The sequence below is a fragment of the Sebastes fasciatus genome, chromosome 13 (genome assembly GCF_043250625.1).
Source record: "Sebastes fasciatus isolate fSebFas1 chromosome 13, fSebFas1.pri, whole genome shotgun sequence".
Taxonomy (NCBI): Eukaryota; Metazoa; Chordata; class Actinopteri; order Perciformes; family Sebastidae; genus Sebastes; species Sebastes fasciatus.
Genome location: NC_133807.1, coordinates 24,743,459 through 24,771,137, shown reverse-complemented (window position 1 = coordinate 24,771,137; position 27,679 = coordinate 24,743,459). Strand labels below are relative to the sequence as shown.

General features: G+C 43.0%; 1 protein-coding gene across 1 annotated transcript in view; it reads right to left on the bottom strand.

The window, feature by feature from the left end:
* The window catches only part of notch3 (notch receptor 3), a 32,498-nt gene extending 20,134 nt beyond the window's left edge, over nt 1-12,364 (bottom strand). The window contains exons 1-2 of the mRNA XM_074656383.1: nt 12,038-12,364; nt 10,912-10,984 (exon numbers count right to left, since the gene is read on the bottom strand). Coding sequence (XP_074512484.1) covers nt 10,912-10,984; nt 12,038-12,101 — 137 coding nt within the window. The 5' untranslated portion in view covers nt 12,102-12,364. The remainder of the gene's footprint in view (nt 1-10,911; nt 10,985-12,037) is intronic.
* Nucleotides 12,365-27,679: the final 15,315 nt, after the last annotated feature.

The following is a 27,679-nucleotide window of genomic DNA, read 5'->3' as shown; positions in this document are numbered from 1 at the left end:
AACACCTCGTCTACACACAAGGTGTTTCAGACACGTTTTTCAGTCATCCGGAACAAACAGGCTTCTATTAGACGTAGTCACCGTGATGTCACCCATTGGTTTGTGGACTGCCATTTGGAAGCCTTCGCCATCTTGTTTTTTTTGCAATCAGACGTGACACGAGAGGGTGGAGCTAAGTACAAACGAACGCTGAATAAGACATTTTCAGGCGACCAAAATGTTACAATTAACTTTCATGAACTGAAAACACACTGTGAAAGGGTTAAAGTTGTAAGACCAAAACGCAGACAACTCCCAGACCGGACAATGCCTTGGTAGGGATCTGTCAATCACAAGGTAGCCACGCCCTAAAGCATACCCTGCTTTATGGTTTATTTTACTCTAAATGGGACCATAATTTACTAAATGAATATCATGCTGTATTGAAGAAGACTTGAAACTAGCGATTGAGACCATAAACTCATGTTTAAGACATTAACTGAGGTAATAAATCAAGTGAGAAGTAGGGTCATTTTCAACCAGAGGAGTCGCCCCCTGCTGGCTGTTAGAAAGAATGCAAGTTTAAGGCACTTCAGCATTGGCTTCACTTTTGAGTTGCTCACTGATTTTAATAAATACAGCTGCTTACACAGGCCACATTTTTACGCTCCCAAATCTATTTTCTGCTTATTTTCTTGCGTTTTACGTGCTTAACTACTGCTACTACTGCTGCCGAAACACAGGTGACCGACACTAAATACTGTGCCTGAACGCATCCTGTGTAGACACAGGTGGAGGACTGAAGCTGCTCTGCTAACGCGTTGCTTTCGCTTCGCGAGCTGTGTAGACATTGTGCGAGCCTGACCTAAACCTGCTCCGCTAAGAAGTTGAGATAAACATATAAACATGGCTTCCTCTACCTCTCTCCAGAGGTCCTATGGGAGTTTAGACAAGGCTTGGACTTACTAAGGAATCCAGTATGAGCTGGTAACTCTACACCCACAGTGGAGCCCCTGGCTGGGGACAAGCCCCCTCTTCAAACAGGCTGTTTGATGCTGATGACAGGGCAGTGACGGCTGGGTTTTGGCCCGCCCTTGGGCTCTCTGTCTTCTCTTTCATTGGAGAGGAACCCCTGGGCAGGATCAACAATGGGTTCTCATCTATTCTCTTTTACAGGAGCATCACCACTACACTGTTTATCTTTACTGTTTTGATGTGACCTCCCCCCTTAATAAACTATAACAAAGACTAAAACAATTCTGTGGCTCTTGCCCCTGGCTAGGAGACTGAAGCTACACCAGGAAAGGCTACGGAGGATGAACCGATCCGGATCTAGATTTTCACTGAATTGCCTGCTTTCTTTCTGGCTGTTCTGCTCTGATTCAATAAAACTGGAGACTTTGGCTTTTTTTCCCACCTTTACAAAGACAACAGTGAATTGGAGGAGCCACAGGGCTAAGCATGAAGGAGCCAGGAATAATAACATGCATATACACAGAAACAGTGCAGAAAAATGTCTCCAAAGTAATAGTTTGTTGGTCTATGAAATTTAATCAAACATCTGAGCATAGCAACTATGAATGCCGTAGGTAATGAAGATTTTTCCCATGACGAAGGTCAGCACTAAGGCGCTAAAACTTGGTGTGGGAGTTAAAGCGAAGCAGCACCGAATGTTATTCAGACAGTTATTACAGCTCTTCTTCCATCTCCTAAAGCCCCCCTGAACGCCAGCTTGGCTTTCCCCCTCAACAACCCCCTCCTCTCACGCGCTGAGAGGTCAAATGTCAGAGGTCCCCCGTCTAATTGTGATGATAATGTCACTCAGGCTGCAGGGAGCGGGTTGGGGCTGCTCTGCAGAAGAGAATGTCTTTAGAAGGTGGAATTGGTGGCGAGGGCGACGAAGAGGAGGAGAGAGTGGTCTGGTGCGGCAAGAATGTCATGTCATATTTCCTGTAATCCCTCGTCCCTCGCTATGAAAACACTGCACTCTCTCCGAATGCGCGATCCCCGTTGCCCCTAGCAACCTCGCAGATGAACAAGCAAGCCTGACACCCAACCAAACACCCCTCCCTAACCCCCCACTTTTGGTCCCCATGGCTATTTGTCATGGCTTGGCTGGGTTTATTTAGAGGCAAATTAACTATGTCTGGAATCTAGGGTGTCACTTAAAAATGAAACACAAATGTGGCACAAAGGAGGCTTTGAAAGAGGCTGCGGAAGAAAGTTGCTTACAGAGCTGAAAAATACTACACAGACTGACAGTCAAATTCTTCTGGAGCTACTCTGTACTGTGGATATTTGACTGCTAATGAAAGCCAAAGAGCTACAGCCATAACAGGCTGTTGTTTTCCGAAGACCATCGTGACTCTCTGTGGTCAGAGAACAACTTGCAACTCATTCAAGGAAGTATTGTGTGTCCAAGTGCATGTTGACGTTGCACCACAGAGACTCAAATATTAGGTATTTGGAATAAAGTGTGTTCAGCTATGAGAATGAAGGGCATTGGTGTTTATTTGTGTGTCTTAGAGTACATGTGGGAGCGTAAGAATGACGATGCCTGAGAAATTATTTATCCTCCCTTACCAATGCACACCAGACTGAGCAGCCAAAACACACATTCTTTTGTCTAGACCTGACTCATTGCCAACATGCTACTCCCATAACACACAAATCAGAGTGCTATCAGTGCAGAGACTGTGAGAGACATGCAACTTTGTCCCGGTGCACCTGAGAGTCTCCTTATCAGGCTCTTTACAACCTTGTGGCTCTTTACAAGCCTCTGGGAACAGCAGGGCAGGATCTGTGCCTTAGCCTGGGCGGGCCGGGCCTTATGTGTGGCGGATGTGGACGGCAGGTGCAGGCTGCTGTTGTGCAACGGGCCCGAGTCATATTCAGTGAGTGTCGACTTCTGACCTCTGAGGAAGGAGGTCTTTGAGTGCAGCCAGCTGAGGGATGGCCAGAATGGGTAATCTCCCCCCTGTCAACACACATTTGAGGATTTTTAGCAGCTGCAGCCCCGGCACCATGCATCTGTCCACATCTGTCAGTGCACCTCTGGGTGTCTGGCATCTCCTGCCAGACAATAAGCCATAACAACTGCTGTTTTACTCATGGGAAATACGCAGTTACCAACACACATTGGCCATTTCACAACACTCAAGCGATGGGGTTCACAAACACATGCATTAACAGTTCCTCTTGACAGACTTTAAAGATTACACGAAGGCACCACTGCAACAAAGCAAACACATGCAACAATCACTACACGCCCAAACACAAAGAAGGGAAACTTACAACCAGCCTCAGCCTCTGAGGAAGAGTAGTACTGTGAATCCATAAAAGAGAAGATCCACAGAGAAAGTAATAAAAGAAGGAAGAAAGAGATGTTAAACATTTGATGAAGACGAAGAAGAGTTTAATGTGCAAATGACCTTACAAAACATTTATGTAATTTGAAATATGTCAGAGGATCGTCTGACTAGAACTGTTTGATTTATGCAAGTGTCACCTATACTTGTAACACAATGCCAGTTTTCCTGCTTTCTGGGTCACTGAAGATGGGTAACCTGAGCTCATCCTCTCCTATACAATAGCAGCTACTCTGCCAGAGGTCAGATGGCGGCTCACCTGTGAACAAAGAGGCTGTAATCTCTGACACGGTTCATACACACAGTCATGCTCCACAAAGCAACAAGTATAAAGGAATCTTCCTATCTCAGAGGGCACTTCCTAAAACTAATGGAGAGGAAGAAGCAACAACAACAGAACTACCATCTTTTGACTTGGGGGCGAGATTTCGACTTCTATATTGCATGAGAAGAGCTAATCAGAGTTTACTTTTGAGCCTGAGAAATATTAGAGTCTTTGAGAAAACTCTTACAACAGTGTCTCTTTCTCTCAACACAGACCTCCTTCCCTCACCCCCTCCTTTCTACAAGCAAGCAAGAACCAGCTCGGCTCCTTTATGCGAGTCCATACTGACACCACACTGCCAACAGGAGCCCATCCACATCCCCCCCCTCCTTCCAGCAGCCTCTTCTGCTCTGCTCTCCCCAGCTTGGCTCTCCCTTTCTCAGCAAAGAGCCAGATTGGGGGTTGGGGAGTGTTTTGTGGCCCAAATAAAAGAGCTAAAGTAGTCAGAACTCCTTTGTATGAAAGTGTTGGGGGGGGGAGCAGTGACCCAAACAGCTAGTCTTTCAGGCCTGGGCTTACACGGACCAACAGGCCTGGGCTGTAGCCTGGCAACAGTAACCCACGGTGAGAGGGAGCCGGGGTGAGAAAAAGGGGGTGTTGGGAGAGACAGGGTTTCGTAAGGACAGTTGGAGCACTTCAGAGGACTGATCCCCTTCATATGCAGGTAGCACTGAGCGCCGTGCGGGACCAATTCAGTCTGGTAATTAAGTATGATCATGTCTAAAAGGATGCGTGTTTCACAGTTTAAAGTGCAAAGTTTGTTTCAACAATTGTGCTTAGACACACAATGGAGGTATTGAGATCTCCAGAAGGAGGTTTCCAGAGCACCCCCCCAGAGCATGAATATTAAACATGTGAATATAAGGACATTTAACTTTCTCTTGAGGAAAAGCAGTAATGAATCAGACTAGAAGGCTAGGAAGGCTGTCAGCTCGTCCTTCTCACCTCCAATAGTCCCTCAGATTTACATGATTAAGAATATAAATCCAGAATGTCAAGGAAATGTCTTGGCAGACAGATCTTCTGCAACAAGAGAATAAAAAATTTACTCGTTGCTCTGTAATGCAGCTACGAAAAAAGGCCCGACAAGAGCTCGCAGTTTTTACACTTTTTGTCCATGCACTACCCGAACAAATTTGTCTCAAGTGTCAACAGATTTTTGGAAGAATACTCCCTGACATTTTTCAAATAGCAACGCGTTTGCCCATAACCACATTGCATGAATCCCAGGGTCGAGGTCTTTCAAAGCATTCTCCACTGAACTCGACCACAAAAACCCCACCCAACCACCTAAACTGAACCAGATTCCACTTTGAAACTGGATTTTAAAAGACCCCCATCCCCAACAAGAAAGATCAACTGCAATGCATTGTCCAATGTTTTGTCTCACTTAACAGAAAAAACATGCTGTGACAAAAGATATCTTGGACCTTCTAATGGCCTGTGTTGCCATTCATTTCACAGCAAACATTTGCTGCCCAGTTAAAGTGGATTAAATCGAACTACAACTGATAAACCACACTTTAGTTTAATAATGTTGACAGAAACTGTTGCACAGATTGAACAGCACAGACTCTCACATGCTTATAGTCCTGAGCACTGGCAAAGGTTCTTAATGATAAGCAAAACAGCCAGAGGATGTCTATTATCTCAACTGCTGTTACCCGAAGAAGTACTAGTTAAATACTGTGCCAGATGGAAATAAAACAAACTTCCTACATTATGATAATTTGTTGTAGTTTTATAAAATCTTTAATTTGGTATGGCTGGCCCACACTCTTCTTCTAGTCCCAAAAGCTCTGATAAATCAGCAAAAGGTAAACACTGAAATCAAGATTTCTGTGGAAAATGTGCTTAGTGGAAAAGTGACTTCTTTTCCTGAATCATTTAATGATGGACCCATCCCTTCCTCTTCTAAAAAGGGAGGGAGAGACTAAGGAGATTTTGCTGGCGGACCTCAGTTATTCCAATCAGTCCTGCCTGCATGCCTCTTCAGAAGTCGTCTTCTCCCGGATAAGAACAAACAACCAGGGGGATGAGACTTCAGAGGCAGGCTTATCCCTACATAAGCATGCGATTCAGACATACATAGACTCCAAAAAAGAATAATAATACACAAATCCCAACTGGATGTTCCTGTGCCGACTCACAATAACGGCAAGACTGACATTAATTAGCACACAGGGTTGGTTCTCTGGATATGTGTGACGTGCGAGTGAGGAAACTATTTTTTCATTGCCACAGACGTTCCAAGTAATAAAACAAGTTTAGCATAATGAGGGGAGGATGAAATAAAGTGAGGCAAAAAATGAGAACGTTGAGGAGACCTGGGTGCACTGAGTAAGCTGCTTAAGTTTCTCTGATAAGACAGGATGTGCGTAGCAGGCAGGTCAGAAGGCACCACTTCCTGTGACGGGGGCCTGGGAACCACAGCTCCCAGTCTCCAGCCATGACCCAGAGAGAAGAAGGGACAACAAACCTTCCACCCTATGATGGCGTAACCTCTGGGTCAGATCAGCTCCTAATAGATATGACAACTGTAGTTTCAAACTACGGGGTCTGTAATGCGTCAGTTTTCCTGGATAATGACATGACAAATGGCTCCATCTGCCTGTCAGGCCAGCGTGAGTGATATGGGCTATATGTTGCCTCATGAAATTGCAAAGTAAGTAATTGCAAATCAAACAAGTCATTCCAAACATCCCATTTTCAATGAGGCTGGGCTGACAGTATTGTTAAAGGCATTCCTGAAGGGGCTGCCAGGGTGAATGGATGGGAGGTATGGACAATAACCTGAAAGCACCAGAGGGACAGGAGGAATCTTACTAAGCATTCCTCTCTAATCCACCATAAAGATGCCAAAGAAAACACTAGCCCTGAGGTGCTCTGAACTAAGCCAACAATATAAGCTGTCTCTTTGCTATGGTCCGTCAGTAAATATGTGCCTTGGCATGTGTGTATATTTCAACTTCTTAGTGAATTGTGTCCTTCAAAAATGCATTTTTTGAGTAAATTAACTTGTAGACGCCCCATTTCACATTTGGAAAGGTTGTAACCTCCCCAGAGAAAATTGAATTTGTCCTTATTGAAAAAAGGAGAAATAATGTGTCCCTTCTCTTCACATACAGTTCTTGCTATTTTCCACAAGAGGAATAAAGTAGGCAGATGCAAACCTCTTAGTCGATTTGTCGACTTACTGGTTTTGGTCTGAGTCGACTAAGATTTCTTTAGTGGATTATTCGTTTTTTAACCTTTTTTTCATGCTGAATGACTTATTTCTAAGAATATTATGAACACATGTCTGGTAAACACAAGATTTAAAGTGGTGGTTTTGCGTGATTCTTTGTGGAGAAACTCAGTTTTACAGATCTGTCAGTTAAATCAACAAATCGATTAGTCGACAAAATCGTATGAGTGTAAGTCGACTAAGAGTTTCTTTGGTTGAGGACAGCCCTAAAAGTTTTACTAGAGACACAACACTCCACACTGGCTGGACAGTCTGCTCCCTATCAAAGTCAAAGATGTCCTCCTTCATCATGTTAAGAGGCTGGGAGTTGCCGGGTCATAACGACACACAATTTATATGCTAACCCTGCTACTGAGGGCGAGGGCCAAGCATTAATAACATAAAGGGGACCAGTGTATCCACCCACTGGCCTCACGCAGCGGAGAAGCCACACATTTATTTCCATTCAGGATCTGAGAGGAAAGAGTTGGTCGTAATCTGCGATCTGCCACTGTGCTGAGAGACGGAGAGGCAGAGGATGAGCCGACGCCACGCAGAGAGAGAGAGAGAGAGAGGGAGAGAGAGAGAGAGAGTGGACCTGGTCGCCGCTGCACTGTGAGAGAGGCAACATGTGCGAGAGGGACCGCGAGCTACCGGCTTCATTCCTCCACGAGCTTGTCTCTCACAGTATGGGGGCGGCTGACTGCTCAATGGCAGCACCTGGCCCTATGCTTCCCCTTTGTCAAGATCTGACTTCACTGGATTACCATCACAACATCCACCAGCTGTCCTCTACGCAGCCCCCCCCCCCCCCCCCCCCCCTACTCCCTCCCTCCTACCCAGCCTCCCTCTACCCATTCCCCACCCCCAGTCCGATCCCTCCAGCTGGATCCTCTCTGAATGACACCCTCTCAATCTGCCTAATTATCTCTCCTCCGGCCACGCCGCCGTGGCCCTCTCAAGGCAGCGCATTCTGCTCGCAGGGAGGAGCTGGGGGGCCAAAGGCTCTTCAACTGGACTTCCTGACTGCTCACCTAGAAGGACGCACTCTCTGTGACACCATCAACCCTTCACTGTCAAGTTCAAAACTCTGGGCCACAGTAAGATCATAGAAAGATCAAAAATATTCACTGTCAAGGAGAAAAGTGTGTCAGGAAATGTAGATAAAACTCCACATTACAAGAGAGGTTTGCATGTTGAGTAGTGCTAGTTAGTACTTAAAGCTGGATTGCAGAGCTGGTGTTTCAGAGCCAGTTTATCTCTGGAGCAGACAAACAAATCGCACCATGTTGTGCTTATCTGCAGCCCTCAAACAAAGCCAACTGGTTGAAGAGGGAAAGATATTCAGTGGCTTTGGGGATTGGACCAACATCCAACAATTAAGCCGCAGTATATAAACACTTTTTTCCCATTAGGTTGATATTTTGGGGTTGAAGTGCCTTGTGTTTTATTCTATTCAACTTTTACATCCTGGTTTGGTAAAAGCAACCCTCCCACCAGTGCACCTGTCAATACAAACATATTTGCAGACTCATGTTTAAGTGCAGATGCATCACAGTCATGAAGTGCTTCCTTGTCATCTTCCTCAAACTCATTCTACCTGCCTTAATTATACCATTTCTCACACTAACCCATGTGTGACATGGATTCTGAACTCAAAACAAGTTGACTCATATCAGATTGCTGGTCATGGGTAAATACTGGATTTCCTTATCCACACTAGACCCTGGTTTACAACTGTAGTTGCACTTCTTAGTCACTGCAGTGTTTGCACACTGGAGTTTCAAATTGGCACATGCATCTGCAGGTGATTTTGTGTAACTTTTTTATTTAATTTGATCACTTTAGTTATAATGAATGCAACCACTCATTCTTCATCATGTTCAAACAGCTTTGCAATCAGAAAGAAAGGAAGTTATGACTGACAAGTTGCAGCCAATCTCTGATGGCAGTTCATGCCAAGGTTGGGAGCAAGGCCATGGAGCCAAGCTGGAAGCGTTAACTGATTTCTACTGGGTAACTGAGAGAGGTGAAATAGGTATCAGTGTGTTCACTTGAGCAGTTTACTGCTGTAATCCCCTATCAGAAACCTATACTAAGCCACCTGAGGAGCACACTCAGAGACACATAAAGAAACCAACAAGATGGAGAACTTTTCTTGCATGTTGGTGGCGCTATAGTGTGGTATCATAGTTGTGTTTGCCAACAAGAGAGGATACATTGGTATCTGGGACAGTAACAATGGTAGCCGCCACTATTACTGTCACTTGAGAAGCTATTTCGCCGTAAGAAAAATTAAATAACCAAGTGGCTGAACAACAAGCAGGAAACAGGTGAACCTTCTCTACACAGAACAATGTGTGTGGCTCTGCAGAACAGCGGTGATTTTAAGCACGATTGTTTTCTACCGGTTCTCCAAATTCCTTTCAAATGCCAAAACATGTATCTGTATCTGCATTTTGTTTCTGTCTTTCTACTCCTATACTGGCTTCACTTCGCCACGGCCTTTCTTCTCTCCCTCTCTCTCCGCCCTGTTCTGATGGTGCCAGGTTACAGCCAGGTATCTGGTAGAAGAAAGGATCTTTTCTGCTGTTTAGGATCTCCTGTTTCTGTGGGCTCCCAGGGGAAGGGGTGGGGTGGGGTGGCTCCACCGCTCACCTCTGTCTAGGACTGGTCTGACCCAACTCTCATGTGTCCACTCTCCGCTCCACTGCTCTGCCCTGCTATGGGACTCTTTCTACACTGTGTGCTATGACATTTGATGTCCCCTTCCATTACAAACCCGTTCCCTTTGCACTTTAACTACTTCTTTTTCTTGGCACTGAACCAGCGTAGTGATTACACATGCCCAACTCCCACACCCCTAACATATGTACACATACATGTACACAGCACAAAGGACTAAAAGAGCACAAAGGATGAATGAAAAGTGTAAGGAAGTGCTATTTCTGTGTGGCGTTGAAAATAAATGATTTGCTGAAAGAAGATCTGGCTGCATACAATTATACATTGACTCACTTAATGACACCCATCTTGGCTCCAGCTAATGATTGAAAAAAATGTGGGTGGTAGTTACTTGTTCCACAGGCAGACAAGTTACACATTGTCTAGCGTGTGGTGGCGACTACTGGCAGAACAATCACTTTATAGAACTAAGTTAATTTGATGTTTAAGAAATGTGAAAATGCCTTATTGTTTGCAAAGTGCATTCCTGGCATTGGCTCAACTTTGACCCCTGCAGTATTGTAAAGTCCACTCCAATAAAATAATAAATGGACTGTTTTGGAGGGAAGCAGCTGGCAACCAAGGAGGTTTTGTTCTATCAATGACTGTATCTCCTCCATCTAAAACACTCAGGCATGTTTCCTAAGCTAAAGGGTTCTTTAAAAAGGACAAATGACCCCCGGGCCAAGACACTGTAGGCTATTTAACTTGACTATTGTAAGAGGTTCCCACACAACCCCCCCCCCCCTATCAGCAATTTAAAAAAACAAAAGCCTTATCACTGTCAAAAGATGAGGGTGCAAAAATGCCCAAAGCAGGCAGGAAACAAAGACAATTCAACAAGGAAATGTATGAAATGAATTCACATATTACACAATGAAAAATCAGTGAGAAAGGAGAACTTGGCTTGCTGTGTGCGTCGTAATGCTGCGATGTATCTCTGACAAAGCTCTTCAACAGGTGCAACAGATGAGTGTGGCAGCCAAACATGTTGAGGCTTGATGGTGCTCATCATCTGTGCAGGGCGGCCTCATCAATACCTCCTATCTTTCTCCACTTTTATGTGATTGTTGTAAATGAACAGCCAACAGAACACAAGGAGAGCATATTCACTTCATTGTTTAAGACTAAGTGTTAGACTGGAGATCAATATTTCCTCCTGAACCTTTGACGAACCAGCTGACAAATAAACAGCCTGTCAATTTAAACACAATGACACTTGGATACCTTTTAAAGGCTGAGTTTATGAAGTATTGAGGCAGGAGAAAAGTGACATATGTTCCACTTACATGCACCGAGAGGATGATTCTATGCATGTCCCTCCATTTTCACAAGTTCTGTATTTATCCACGCAACGGAACCCTGTGGAAATTGAAGAAATTTGTTAGAGAACCACACACAAATGACTTTATGTCATCCACTTTAACATGTAATCCTATTAGAAATAAATCTCATGTCTCACTGGAATAATATACGTAAAGAAGATCTTTATAAATTAAAGTATCATGGAGATATACTCAAATTGATGTAATGACACGACCTTATAGCAGGCCTTTGCCACTTGTAGCATCTTGCAGACAGACACACCCGCATGTTTGTTGTTTACTTTGCCAAAAATCAGATAAACTTGTTTCCTTGATACATGCTGATATAATGAGATTGTTTTCCCCTGGAAACAGGTTTGTCTTAGAGACGTTAATTCATCAAATGTGACAGTGATTGCTCAACAGCTCTGAGGGAAAACACATTCAGTTGTTTAAAAGGTCTTTGTTCAGAAAGGGAGGAGGGAGGAGGGGGGAGACTTCTGCTCATCACCTCCTGATTTAACTTAAACTAATGTTCACTCTGCACATACAATAAATACATTTTTTGGAAACATGTTGAGCATCATTGCATGAGCCCACTGCTCCTCAGCCAAACGTTTAAAGTGCTGCTGATGTTACAGGAGAGACTTCTACACTAACCAGGGTTTAGTTTAGCGCAGCAGCAGCAGCTCATATAGCAGCATCACACTTCTCCAAATAGAAGATAACCAAACACTGCAGCAAGATCACATGTCATTTGTAAACTAAATTTATTTTCCCCATACAGAAGTGTGAGATTTATTCATAAAAAACTATTTTGTGTGTATGATAATTTGGCATGATGCATCTTCTGTATCGGTTGCGGTTCAATTAAGTCTTTCAAGTGGCTTTGGTGAAACTTTGCAGACTATCTGTAAGTCAAACTACTAATAAACTACTAAATAAATACATATAGAAAGTACTAAATCCGTCTTGCACATAAGCATGTCAGTGGTCACCGGCAGGAAAAGCCCCAATTTGATTAGGACCCATTGTCCAGACATGTCCCGTCTGCCTCTGGATGCACAGCTATATACCAATATTAATTAATTAATCAATTAATTCGACTCACCTTCACAAATGTGCATAAACAATAAAAGTGACAAAAAAATAATCCATGGAATATTCCCTTCCATTTCGGTGGAAAAGTTTCCAGCGTTTCAAAGTTGCTCTTTTAGTAGAAATACATCCTTTATAAAGTTCACATAAAAATAAAGGCTCCGAAGTCGATGGGGGCTTTTTCATAAAGTCAGCCGGGAAGCGGAGCGTTAGGTCCCAATCCCGGATTATTATCCTCCGCAGCTCGACCACGGCTGCTGTGATTCTCCGTTAACCTCCTGGAACTTTTGAAAAACTTTGGCTTTCCCGATCTGTCCCAGCGTCTGGTGGTATTACTCCGCCTCCTCTCTCTCTCTCTCGCGCTCTCTCTCTCTCTCTCTCTCTCGCTCTCTCTCTCCGCCACCCCCACCACACACACACACACACACACACATACATGCACAACAAACACAGAATAGTTTTGATTATTTCACTTCACTCCCTAAAAATTGAGAGAACAGACAGGAACATATATTGATCAGAGTTCCAGTTAGGCAGTTTTAGACTACCAACACAAATAGGTACATTGCTGAGACATTCATTGAAAATCTATAGTGAATAAAATGGTGAAAATTAACTTTTCCCCTCTTCTATAGTGACTTAAATCGTGAAGATTAACTGTTCCCCACTTCTATAGTGACTTATATAGTGAAAATAAACTGTTGCCCACTTCTATAGGGAATTAAATAGTGAAAATAAACTATTCCCCATTTCTAAAGTGACTTATATAGTGAAAATAAACTGTTCCCCACTTCTAAAGTGAATAAAATGGTGAAAATAAACTATTCCCCACTTCTATAGTGACTTAAATAGTGAAAATAAAATATTGCCCACTTCTATAGGGAATTAAATAGTGAAAATAAACTATTCCCCATTTTTAAAGTGACTTATATAGTGAAAATAAACTGTTCCCCACTTCTAAAGTGAATAAAATGGTGAAAATAAACTGTTCCCCACTTCTAAAGTGAATAAAATGGTGAAAATAAACTATTCCCCACTTCTATAGTGACTTAAATAGTGAAAATAACTGTTGCCCACTTCTATAGTGAATAAACTGGTAAATATAAGCTATTCCCCACTTCCATAGTGACTTAAATCGTGAAGATTAACTGTTCCCCACTTCTATAGTGACTTATATAGTGAAAATAAACTGTTGCCCACTTCTATAGGGAATTAAATAGTGAAAATAAACTATTCCCCATTTCTAAAGTGACTTATATAGTGAAAATAAACTATTCCCCATTTCTAAAGTGACTTATATAGTGAAAATAAACTATTCCCCATTTCTAAAGTGACTTATATAGTGAAAATAAACTGTTGCCCACTTCTATAGGGAATTAAATAGTGAAAATAAACTATTCCCCATTTCTAAAGTGACTTATATAGTGAAAATAAACTATTCCCCATTTCTAAAGTGACTTATATAGTGAAAATAAACTGTTCCCCATTTCTAAAGTGACTTATATAGTGAAAATAAACTGTTCCCCACTTCTAAAGTAAATAAAATGGTGAAAATAAATTATTCCCCACTTCTATAGTGACTTAAATAGTGAAAATAAAATATTGCCCACTTCTATAGTGACTTAAATAGTGAAAATAACTGTTGCCCACTTCTATAGTGAATAAACTGGTAAATATAATCTATTCCCCACTTCCATAGTGACTTAAATAGTGAAGATGAACTATTCCCAACTTCTATGTGACTTAAATAGTGAAAATAAACTATTAATCATTTCTATAGTAAATTAAATATTGAAATAAACTATTCCCCATTTTTCTGGGGACCCCCTGGAACTCCCTCAAGGACCCTTGGGGCTCCCCGGACCCCTAGTTGAGAACAGCTGTTTTAATGCCATGTAGAGCTACAAATTAGACACTAGTGAAAAACATATTCTTTTTATTTTTAAGATATTAAGCTGATTGACTTGATTGATAATAATCTTAGGAAGTCCAAAAATGTCAAAAATCATCCAAAACACCTCAGAAAAATCAGAAAACCACTCATGTATCTCATATTAATAAATGATTCTTTTCTGCAAATCCTGAACCATAGTTTAATATAAGCACAAGGACTCTTGAGGTTGGAGGAATATGGAGATAATTACTATTTTGATGTTAATTCTGGTGGTTGTTTTGCATGCTGGCAAAATTACTATTGAAACTGTAAGTAATATGAGCTCAAAGAGTTTTAAATATCAAAATGTAGGCTGCTGCACTGTGAATTGCTGCTCATGCATTGCACAAATGACATTACATTACACAAATATGATTGCTTATCATTACTTTTGAATGTATGAGCAAGAAGTCTCCTAGTTTATGTCTATAAAGAAGTAGCTTCTGTATTATGGCAGTCAACTAGAATGTGTCCAGTCCTGTACTTGTTTGTTTGTGTGTTTACTGTTGATGAATTGCAGATAAGAGAGTGAATTGTGTTTACATGATAGCATAGAGAGTGCAGACATTCCTTGTTGTCCCTACGGCCTATGCACTGGGCTGCAGTCCTGCCGTCTCAGCCTGCACCTCCTCAGCCTATGGCGGTGGACTCATTTTCTGCAGCCGGCGGCGTATAGTGCCTCGGTTGTTCTGCGGCACAGAGCGGAGCCGCTCGCTTACAGAGACAATAGCCTTGATTTGAATCATAAAAGGAGTCCGGCATTATGACACAGTTTCTCTCTGCAGGGGAGGGCAGCACACTAATATTCAAGCACACTGGCCCTACACCACGACCGTCTCCCCCTCTCCATCACACTACTCCTGGTCCTGGCCTTGAATAAATTACAGGCATGGGTAGGGCCATGAATGTAGCGGGCTGGTTTGGAGTGAAGTTCGTTAGTGCGTGTGACGTCATCTATAGGGGTCAGTGAAAAGAGCTTGTTAGGCCTCACAGACACCTGCTTCATTTGGCACCCACCATGTGATGAAAGTTGGGCAGTGCAAAGTTTTCAATGGCTGGATTCAGCTTTTTGTGCACAATGAAATGATTACTTAGTCTTGTATTCTTCATTAGCACTTGGATACTGCTGCAACTGATTGCAAATCCTCTTTAAAATCTCACCCGATCGTGCCATCTTAATGCAGGCTTTTATCCAAGATGATATGTGCGCATGTGTTTCTGACTTTGTCTCCAGCTGCAAGTGAAAACTAGATACAAGTGTAATAACGTTTATGTATATTGCAAGTAGGTAGGTGTAATATGTGTTTTTCTGGTTTCATCTGCCTGTGAAATATCTCTTTCACCCCCCTGAGGATGTGTGCTGGCAGGTGTTGGCAGTATTTTGACTGGCTTCCAGTTGGAGAAGGTCCCAGAGAGAGATTTCTCACTGTGCTCAGGGACAGACAGTTGTATTTACAGCTTGTTGCTATCTAGGCACTCAATGTCTACAAATGCCTCATGTGCCTCGTTTCTCTGAAAAACTGAAGGCCTTCATCATTTCATGAAAAACAACGTCTGGCTTCTTCGTGCCTGTCAATGTTTTCACAACAGAAATATCCCAAGTTGAGGCTGTTATCAGTCAACACATTATTGTAACAAAACTGCTCAGAGAAGAATGCATTAAAAGGTGTAGTGTGTAGGATCGGGAGGTATCTAGCGGTGAGGTGAGGAGATTGTCTCTCCCGTGTACCAAGAGTGTTGGAGAGCTACAGTGGCTGACGCAAAAACGTGTATGGCGCATTTGGAGCAGAGCCAGTGCGTAGAGTTTGTGTGTGTATGTGGGAAGTGAGTGGTGAAGCAAGAGAGAGAGAGTAGAGAGAATACGCAATAATTCTTAGTTTCAGGTGCTTACACACTAAATAAAACATATTAATATTATATTCTATTTCTGCCAGTAGATCCACCTAAATGTTACACTTCCTCTTAAGAAAAGCATTACATACAAAGAAACAGACATCCAATTAAATAGAAGAATTAAATTTTTTATTTTGACTGAATTTGTATTATGTTGTTCTGCAATTCTTATTCTTTTAATGATGTCAGGTATTTCATTAGTGGTGTAACGGACCCTAGTTGATCCGTGATACTTAACAATTTGTATTGGACAAGGGTAAATTTAACATTATCATGATGTGTTCAAATGTATTCTTGTAAAATGTAGTTTTTGAGGAACTTCAATAAATACAGTTATTTGAAGGAGATGTTTTCACAGCAATATAAAATAGATAATAGAGAGGGAATTATTACCTATTTAACTTCCTAAGCAGCTTATAATACATAATTTGAACTACTAACGCCAGGATTTTTTTATCAATAAAAATACAATCTTTTATTATCTAATCATTTGAATTGTGTGTTTTTATGCAAATGACCACTATAGATGACCATAACAAAGAAAAAGGATAACATTTAAATATAAAAACAACATTTAAATTTAAAAACAACAACAAACACAATCTGTATCGGCCAGTATGGCTATCGATGATCTGCAATCTGTATCTGCAGCAAAAAAAACGTGATCGGAGCATCTCTAAAAGTTAGATTTGCTCGTTTTTTTTTCTGCTGATCCGATCCGTGACTCAAAACCATGATCCGACCTGAACCGTGAGTTTTGTGATCTGTTGCTCCCCTATGTTTCTTCAATGCTGCATTGTCCTATTAATGAATTCTCAAACCTTCGGGTGTAATCAGACTTGCTGCACAAACTTTGAAAGACTGCTGTTGAAAGCTCCACAAGACGACTTCCAATGTCCTTCATTCACAAGCTAAAATGCTTTGTTTAAGAGGATTACAATCTGCACCGCTTGACTCCCGAAAATAAAGAGCCAATGAGAAAATTCCAGTTTGTCTTCTTTCTCTCTGATCTCATTAGTGGAGGTGGCTGCTCCAGCCCTTCCCTCTGGAAATATGACCTTTCCTGGATTGTTTCAGAAATGAAAGAGAACAGTGAACTAAGTCTTGTGTGAACAGCAGCGGTAGTAGGACAGCCTCTAATTTCTTTGTGGGACATTTTTCACACTATATTCTGTATATTGTAATCTGAATGAATTCTTAATCATGTTACATCTTTGTCTCGTTATCTCTTCTGTCTCTCGCCCTCTTTCTCTTTCTCTCTCTGCACACACACAAACAGAGGAAATAAGTCAGTGTTTTGTTTGTTTGGAGAGAAAGTGTGAGAGTGGAAGCCCTGGCGACAAAGTTCTCGCGCAAGACTCAGGGGGAATCTCCAATCACACAAACATAGAGGAGACAGGTCAGGATTTATGACTCTGTTCTCTGTTGGAAAGAGGGCGGCTCTCCTCTTTGAACATTGTTAGCATTGCTCATAGTTAAGAGGTGTAAATCTGAAGAAATAGCATTTAATCAGGACATCGTAGTGTACACATTTAATGTGGAACCTGCCTTTCTAGCACCGTCTCTCTGCTTTTGTATACCCAGCTGTACAAAGTGCTCTGTAATTCCTCCCATTGAGCATTTGATACCTTGGGATAACAAGCACTATTGTGACGCACATTGCTAACAGAAAGGCTTTTATCCAGAACCGCATGTGAATGATACTGTACGTTTGCAGTGTCAAGAGGGAAAGCTGACCAAAGCCCGTTAAGTGAGGACCACCCATGGGTGAGAGGCAGAATGGTATAGGCTACTAATGCTATCACTGTCCTACTTCACCAGGCCCAGCTTTGCACTCACACAGCGGGGGAGTGTGTCCATACACTGCAGGGGTCAGCCAGACCAACATAACATGATATGTCTCTAAAAATGATTTGAGTTTGCATACTCATGAGCAGCCTGGTATCACACAATGGTGTACAAATAACATGCCAATTTCTGAAGTAATTTTGCGTGTTACCACTACGCACGTTTTGCTTTTCACTTGTCATTTATTATTATTATTAGAGGCTTAAATCAAGTGCTCCGGATGTCAGGTGACGGTGTATAAAGAGCGAGACAGTCTGCAAACGGAGGAGGACGGGGTGGATGGATGGGTCAAACAAACACGACTTTCACTCAGGAGACCTGTGTTTTGTTGCCTAAATATAACCAAGTAGTTTTGTTTGAATTCACAACGTTTACAATTAGTTTTAATCCGCATCCATATGATACAGGTTACGTTGACTACTTAACTTGCTTACGGAACTTTAAGGTGTTGCAAATGTGTTATTTGGTGACATCACCACATTACGAAAGAAAAGGCAGGATTTCAAGCGAGGTGTTTCAGGAAGTTCAGGAGCATTGTTTCTGTGGGGGAGAGTAACTTTCTTTGGCATGGACTTTGGACTCTAACTTGGCAGACCTTTTACATGCACAAAAAAATATAGAACACACGAAAGGAAAGGACAAATGGACAAAAGAAAAGATCTTCTTTAACCACGTGTTTCAAACTGCAACCGTGCGTACGTATGTGACGAGTTTGGGAATGAGAACGGGGCCTTAAATTACATGCGAAAAGTTTAAAATGCGTAGACATGATGTGAAATGTCCTTAAAAGTGTTGTTTTATTTATACTGATTCCCTTGAGATCCCATCATGAGAGATAAAGCTCACAGATGTTGATGTGGAAATTTAAAAATTTTCCATCACATTTTTCTTACAGTGACGTCTCTGTCATTACAACGGTACAGTGTCAAGTGGAGTTACCAGTAAGAGCCTACATATACAGTATAGTGTGGTCAGCTAGCGCCCTCTCTTCATGCTCGGTGGCCTTTCAGAGCACGCTCCGTGTGATCGGGGTGCTAACAGGCAGTGTTTGTGGACACAGTGGACGTGATGACTTTACCACCCAGGCCAGACTGATTTATGTGGGAAAAGCCCTAAGAGCACCCACAGAGTGTGGAGAGGATTAGAAGCCCCTCTACAAAACCGGTCATGGCCAATCAGCAGCTGAGACCCCCTACAGACAGACGTCAGGGCCAATTGCAGCGCAGCGTTCGGGTTGATGGTCTGTATTGTCTCCTTTATCGCTGCTTCATAATTGTATGATCTCTTTATCATTCAGGGTTTGTGGGTAAGCGCTTCAGCTTCAAGTGTAGAGGGCTTCTGAGGTTTGAAGAGTAGTCGTAGGCACACTTCTGATGTTGCCTCTGTGTGTGATACAAGCAGCCCCCATGAACACAGACGCACACAACTGTATCCCACAGTGATAAGATAACTTATCTTCGTTTCTGCTCTGTTATGGGATGTTGGGATCTTCAATTAGGAAAGGAACACCTCTGCTTTTCCCAGGATCCTACACTTTTGGTTGTCCAGTCCCCTTTCCACACTCGTGTCAGTGTTTCAAGAAGAAACAGCACATTCCTGTGGTTTTTATCTTCTACATTTTAAATACTAATTGAATGTAGCAAGGAAGTATGCGGATTTATGCCTTTTGGTGTTATTAGGAAAAGTGTGTATTTATGTAGTTATCTCTTGGTTTTTGTTTCCTAATTGTCATTGTGTTGTCAAGTCAAAAGGTTTTCAATAAACCTTTTAAAAACAGTGTGTTCCCTGATCAATTCATTTGTCATCATGCACACAAAAAAACAGAGATTTCTACTGGAGCTTGTGTGTATTCATACCTTCTGTATCCTCTTTCACTGTGATTCTTTTCTTCTTTTCCATCCACCCACTCCCTGTAACACACACACACACACACACACATATACACATATACACACACACACACACACACACACACACACACACACACACACACACACACACACACACATATACACATATACACACACAGTGACTTAGAGACGGGGGCTTTTTGCCTAAAGTAAACACACATGAATGATGGATCTTTCTTTGGATTGTGGGAAAAAGTGTTTGACTTTCACACAAGCTCTCTAAACGGCCATTAAATCCTGTGTGTGTGCACATGACTTGTCTCTGCAGAGGAAAGGGACAGAAAGAAGGAAGGAAATAGATTCTTTTACCTATGGGGAACTTTTGTTTTCCGAACCTCAGCTCACTGTCCTGTGTTTCTTGCTCAATTGTCGGGACAAGACACTTCTCCACTTAGTGACAGAGATCAGGATCCTCTGTCACTAAATTTTCTCTCTTCTATTTGAGATATAAATCCACAGAGGGGTGGACTGAGACTGAGTGGAAGGTTTGGGGGCATTTGCATCCACAGAGTAGTGAGACTGGAGGGCAGAGAGTGCAAAGGCATCTCTGTGCGGGAATGTATTTCAGACCAAGCTGGAGACTGGCCAGCTGGAGGAATTCAGAAAGCTAGGACTCTGTTTCCGTGTGAAATAGCTACTTAAGACCACTGTGAACAGCTGCCGGACAGTGCCCCCTCTCCCCCCGCCTCTTCCTTCCACCTCCTCTAGCCCTCCGCGGGGCTGTAAATCTTGAAGGAGAACGGAGGTGCTGGCAACTTGCTGAAAGGGATCCAGGGAGGATCCTGGGGTTTAGTGCAAAAGGTCAGGTCTGTGTTAGCAGGCTCCGGTGCTGAGACTTTGGGCTGATACCCACTGATGACCTGACGCACACGCTTGAGGCCGGGGCGCTGTCCACCCTGGAAGCACCGTGGACCTCCACTCTGTTGTCAGGATTAATTGAACGTGTGTAAGTGAGAGGGCACCGTAGGCCTACTGCAACAAGAGGGCTTATCTTAACGAAAGGCAAAGGGTCATTTAAGCCATTTGACAAAAACGTGTTCATACCCATGTAATCTGACAAATTAAGCAGTACATAACTCGAGTTTGTCTGCAGAATTATTGCAGTGACAGCCTTGAAAAGTGTTTAGAGTGGCATATGCTCCACTAAAAATGTCAAATAAAAGACATATTGAGAAAAATGACTGAATTATAACTTCGACTGATCTCACATTTGCCTCTGAAAACCAGAGGAGAAAGACGTGGAGGGGTCCCGAGCTCTCTGTTCATCCTCTGTCCCTCCTGAGTCAATTGTTGGGGAAGCATGGTGTCAACCCTGCGCCATCAATCACCCCCTTTCAGAGGAGGGCAGACAAGGCGGGGACCCGCCCCCCAGGACAGGGGGGTGGAAGTTCTCATGCCCTCCCCGCCTCCTGAAGCCCCGCGCCCCTACAGACAGAACTCCGACAGCTGGTCTGGCCATTAGGGGTAGGCCGAGACCTGAGGGCCCCCGCACACCAGCAACAGCTGCCAGCCCACTGCCCCCAACCACCCCGCCAACACAGCTCTATAAAATCTGTATTAGAACAGCGACTTATTGTCATTCCTTCACATTCCTTCACAGAGATGGCCACTTTACACATTATAATCAATTCTTCTCCCTTGAGCACAGTATACTCCGGTGAATGGGAGTAAAAATTCTGTATTTTGCTGCAGCACATGGTGAATGTTATTAATTTCAGGAAACATTATCCATTTTTGCCTGGGCACTTGACTAGCAATTATGTAATTTTACTCTCAGTGGGTGGCTGAGTTTTAGTTGTTTTGATGCCATATTCCAGCCCTCTTCCCAGAACTGAGGATGATAGTGATTCATATAAATTACATTATGCTTTAATAGTACACTTTCTCCCCGCTGGAAATATAAAAATCATTGCTATATCCAGAAGGACAAATTGAGGGAATCATAACATGGATAATTAAACCATTGTTTGTGTGGTTAACTACATATTCAAAGTTTATTTATCTATCACTGTCATCAAGTGTTTTAATTTATCCATCTATTATACAGTATATACCAGTTTATCCTCTGCAGGGTCACGGGGGGGGGGGCTGGAGCCTTTCCTAGCTGACATTGGAAAAGAGGGGGTGTTATTACAAAAACTGTGAACTTGGTAAAAATGCATTTTGGGTTCAATCTCAAGTTGGTTTATATCAAATGGAGTTAAAGGTGCTAAATACAAGATTGGGAGCATTTCTATTGCTTCCGCATGGCTCTCAACATGGATACAGCTGAGCCGCAGTGACAACAAAGGCAACAGTGCGGACAGAACTAACAGTGTTAACCTGAGGGGGAACCGGAGGGCGGGTGCTACACTTCCGCGAAGGCGCAGTCGGTCGGGATGGTATCAGCTGTAACTGCCACATGCACAGACATGCACTAAAAGCAGCGGCAGGCCCGGCGATGTCGACAAAGCACGGAAAAAATCTGATCACAACACACACAGAGAGAGAGCGACTTCATTCTCTGCTCAGGTAGACATTACTCCTCTATATCTTTACATAGCAAACATCTGTTTGCTGCTATATTAATGCACTGGATATCGTATAGAGCACCTTTAATGATGCCCTCACTCAAAAAAATAAAACCAAGCTCCAAATTTGCGTCACATACTTGTCTAACTGGTTACTTTTCATGATGTTATTTGTCATGCAAGCTCCTTCAAGCAAAATCCAATAATTTTGGTCCTACAATGAAACCAAAGCAAGGTATTATTTACCTGCCTGTGACTGTATTTAGGATACAAATATGTCTGTGTCTATGTGACCTCACAATGAGCTTTCATTTGAAGATTGCTGTTTACATATGCATGCTGATTGAGATAAATGCGCGAGTGTACTCAGTCTTTTGAGTGAATGTGTGTGTTCCGCCGAGTGAGAGAAAGAGAAGAGACTAGAGCATTAGGAGGAGATTACGCCACACTCCCTCAGGGTCCTTGTTACTTATGCACTACTGGCGGCTGAGTGGTTCCCACACTTACACACTGAGGTGAGAGAGGCTGCACCCAACAGCCTCACCTGTGCCTCTGCATGTTCCAGCAGAGCCCTCCTGAGCCAGGATCTTCCTTAAGAAAAGAAAACACTAAAAACCTGACTGGTGCGCAATCAAAACAACAGCCAGTGAGTAGTGCAGCACTAAGGTATAATTACTTCTGAAGAAACCCAGAATGGGATAATTAGCCTGTACCTGCCTACCCCCCAAACCTAGTCCTGGCTCCATCTACAATTACAAATATGCAGCCCACAGCTTTTAACCACAAACATGAATCTCCGTTTACTCTACATCAGGGGTTCTCAAACGTTTTTGGGCCAGGGACCCCTTAAAGGGGAGAACATTTTCCAAGGACCCCCTCATCATCGTAACACTGATTAAGCATAATGCTTACTACTATTTGTACTCTTAAATGTCATTGGAACTATTTGTATTCTAAAACTTTTCAACCTAAATACTTCAGACCTGTTTGCTTTGTAATCAGATGTTGCTTTAGCTTGACTAATAAGCTAAGCAGCAGCAGCAGGAAGGGTTCATTGCGCCCTGCGTGAAGTGACTGACTCATGACAGATTTACGAGATGTGTCACAATCATATCAAAGTTTCTATTGGCTTAAAGCTAACGTGGGTGTGAGTAATGGACACAATATGCTTGTTTTCTTGGTGCAAATGGTCCCCATCTGTAGATATGCACTTTTTAATGATACAGCACAATTTTATAATTTAAGGCAAATGATTTTGCGGACCCTCTGACTGAGTGCCATGGACCCCTGGTGGTCCCTGGACCCCACTTTGAGAATCACTGCTCTGCATCAGAGATGTCATAGACAGCAGTTCAAAGGTCTTATTGTAAGAAACCAAACAATGGATATATTTGTTTCTGGTGTGTTTTTGCCAGAATGATGTATTAGTCCATGATAATATGTCTTTGTAGATGGACACTCACTATCTGTGAGTGTCTGGCACCAATCTTGCCAACGCTGTCCAATGTGAGACTGACTCTTTGCCAAAATCAACAGGCCTGCTCACTTTGTCGGCCAAGCAGTCTCTGATCACGAAATCCGTCATGGAAGCCCCCGACCCTTTTGTCCTAACCCACTGAAGCGGTGTGAGATTACATGCATGGTTATTACCCCCACGTCCTCCTCTTCATCACACTGGATGGGTTGTGGTGGAAGGCGGCAGCAGAGCTGGATCCGGTCAAAGATGTTATCGTACGCAGACACTCCACAGCAGCTGTTGTATTTCATTAAAAAGTGGCTGATGATGCTCTGCGGTCAGCTTAGGATAAAATCAAGACAAATGGGTGAATTTGGGAAATTGCAGGTTTGCTGGACACGGATTGAAAGGTGCATGTCGCATTCCTTCCTGGGGCCTAAAGGCACACTTGAGTGATAAGGAAGGCAGTAATGGAATAAGACAGGGTGGGACTAGAGTCAAGTGTTAGGGGTCGATATGGCATAAGTGCTCTGTGCCTGAGGGCTGACTATCCTGCTTTAAAAAGGAACCTCTTAAAGGACTGTTGACCACTCCGATTGTAGTTTATTTCAAACATACACTTAAGCACAAACTCCCCTAATAGATTGTGACAGGACCTTCTCTCATTGAGAAAGACATGCGGATCATTCTCATTACATTGCTTTGTTTTCATATATCAAGATGAAACATGGGCTAATCAAATTTTAAGATGACTGTTATTGTGCTACTGTTATTATTTAGATATGGGTCACATGGGTTAAGTGTATGGTTTGAAGCAAGCAGTAGCCCCTTTCAGAAAGGCTTGGATGTGGGTGGAGGGGGCGGCTGACAGCAGCAGACATTCCTCATCACACCACCCGGGGGAGAGCAGAGAGGAGGGCTTGCAGTAATTCCACTTTTATTAAAACATATTGAAGAAAAACATCATGCTGGTCTGTGGCAGGAGAAGGAGAAAATCAGCGTGACGGCTGGATCCGAACCTCCTTCTCGCTATCTGGAAGCTTGTGCCTCTGAGCTCAGCCCCCTCCTTTAATCTCTCTTCCTTCTATCCTGCCCATCCTCTCGCCCCCACTCTATCAATCTCCTGTTCCTCCGTTTCCTCTCTCATGGCCTTGCTATCTATGTCCATGTGAGCCCCTCACAAGATTTTGCTGTGTGGAAACTGTGATGCTCCCCCCTCGCTGTGTTGTGCCCAGTGTCCTGCCGCTTTAGGTAAAGGTTGTGTTCCTGGGTGGATCCCAGGCTGTGTAGTACTAATCTCTCCTGAATGGCCACTACACCCTTATTGAGGCTGGTTTCATTGTCTGGGCAATTTTACAACCATGCCTCTGGCCACACTGACCCCAGTGACCTGGTCACTGTCTCCCCAGCAACTAATGAAGGAGGTGTGATAATGCATGAGAGGAGGTTTCACCTCAGGATGGCCTGACTGTTGGGCCCAGGGCAGACACCATCAGCCTGTCACAAATAACTGACACGCTCAATTCCTCTGTCCCTGCTGTTAAATCATATTAATCTTCCAATATCCACTGCCTCCCCCACTAAACATTTCCAAAGGAATGTTTAGAATATAAGGCCAGGAATGCGTTATGCATAGATGCGATGTAACGGATTATCCGGCATCCTGACAAAACTTTGACTTAGCTGCAGCCATCTTCCCAGGACTCTGCGGAAGAGAAAGGACGATCCAGACAATCCAGACATTCCTGGGTCCTGTTGTGCTCTTTCCTGCTACTCTCTAATTTAAGAGCAGCTGTCAGGCCCTGCAAACCCTCAACCATCAAAGCTGGGTAAAGAGGTGGGGGCGGAGCGTACGAGGAGCACTGATGCCCCCTATCACACTTTCCAAGGTTGTGGCACTGACTCTTAACCCAAACACCTGTGACAGGTAGGATGAAGACTAGATTACAGGAGAGGGGATAGTCACTGCAGGCCTCCAAGTAAAAACAGAAGTCAGTTAAGTGGTGGTCCTTATAAGAGAAGTGCACCTCTGCCCTATAGCACACCGTCATCCACTAAGACCTGGGCCACACTAATGTGTATGATTTGAAAGGACATCTCTTATTGTTTTCTTTTCACTCAGTTATCAACCAACCTTTCTTCAGGATTTATCAGTCAGCCAATTAGAAATCTAAAAAACTTACTGAACTGTCTTGTCTAATAGTTCAGGAGCTTCTGTTGGTACAGTCACTAGCAATGTTTCCATTCATCATATATATTATTTGCATTTCTAAGTATCCCATTAGAAAAGCTGCATGGAAACGGCAAAATTCAATAAAACTCAGGCATTTAGTTAATGTAGCACGTTTTTATATTTTTCTACAACCGTTTTTACAACTTTTATTTCTTTGCCTTTTTATTGGATCTTTTAATTTATTTTTATAAACTTATTTGTCCCTTGTATTTTATTTCTGCTGTGCGTCGTTTTTAATGCCATGCTGTAAAGCACTTTGAGCTGCATTTTACGTATAAAAGGTGCTATACAAATAAAGTTACTGTTATAATAATAATAGTTACTATTATTATTATTATTGTGAGCGTGGCCAAACTTTATTTGAATAGTTTCAGAGAGTGTTGGAAGTGTCAGCGGTGCAGCTCTCATGTACTTGGACCTTCTTTGTGGTTCTCACACTGGAAAGTAAAGGCTCCTGCTGGGTTGTTTGGACTGAAGCAGGCACCTGCTGCTCTGAGGAGAAAAACAGTCCTGGAATCACCTGTTGCTTGATTCATTCATATTGCTTTAGTCAAAGGAAAGACTGATGATTGTACTGTGTGTCATGAGATCCCGTGTCTCAGAGGCTTCTCACAGTGCCACCGCCTCCTCCCAACATAGCCAGACTTGAAATAAAAAAAAAAATCTGGAGTGCCAATGAAATGTTATAAATATGTGAGAACGTTTAATTTAAAATTAAACTCTATTATTTGATATAAAACATACCATGTAAGATCATGATGTGGTGCATGATTTAGTTGGGGCAACTCTATGTGTTTAGGTGAGCTTATGGGCTGAGGTCGGTTCTCACACTCTGGCGAACATGTTGAGACACGAAGTCCCTGGGGGATCCTAGATGTGGTCCCCACTCTGCTCTGTAGTAACCCCTAATTACACTATTGGCTCCCCTTATGGGACATAATTACTAGGAATGGTTCTGTGATTCACGCTAGTGGATGCCGATTGATTTATTTTACGTCTCCTGTCTCCAATGCACATGCATGCCCTCAGACATGTTACTACAATAACATGTTGAGTATACAGTAAACAGCACAGATTGTGTCACTCTCTCTCAGTCGGACTGTTGGACTGTTTTTCATCATCTCTGTGAATATATATGGGACACTTCCTGTTTAGCAGTGGGCTTTGGAGGTGGATTTCCCACATATATGAGAAAGGCCATCTTGGGGGTCTCCTTGACCTGCGCTCCCATGAAAATGCTGTTTCGACAGCTTGTTCTAATTCCCTTGTCTCTCCGAGCTCCTGTAGCACAAACAGGGAGGAGGAAGTACTGGAGTCCCACATTGTTACAATAAGAGCAGCCTCAGGGGCACAAGGAGGAAGAGGGTCAGTGCAATCACAGTGGGGCTCGAGGCACAGGAGTGAGGGGGTCGCAAATAAGGGAAGTGGGCTGTCCACGCCCTCATATACTAGGGAATTTCTCTCCTTCACATGGGGTCTGCTCATTTAGTGGTTTTACGCAAACTGGCCTCCAGTCCCAGACTGTTTGAAGTTCTTCTGAAACCTGAGTCCCGAGTCCTCTGCTTTAATGCTTCCATGTGTAGTTGTAATCCCAGTGACAGTGTGTAGGAGTGATCTGGATTAGCCAGTGAGAGTTCATTTTCAATCACAGCAGCCAATAAAGAAGACTGTACACTTGAACACTGAACTGAATTTCTGGATCTGTTATAATTCCCTCACAAAACCGACCACATTTTACGCACCGCAATTAGGCACCACCGGCCCTGCGGTTGCTGAAATCAAGGCTGCATGAATGAGGCGTTGTTTGAATAGTGATCAGATGTGGCGCTCTAGAAGGAGACATCAAAGAAGAGCAAAACGTGGCGAGTCCTT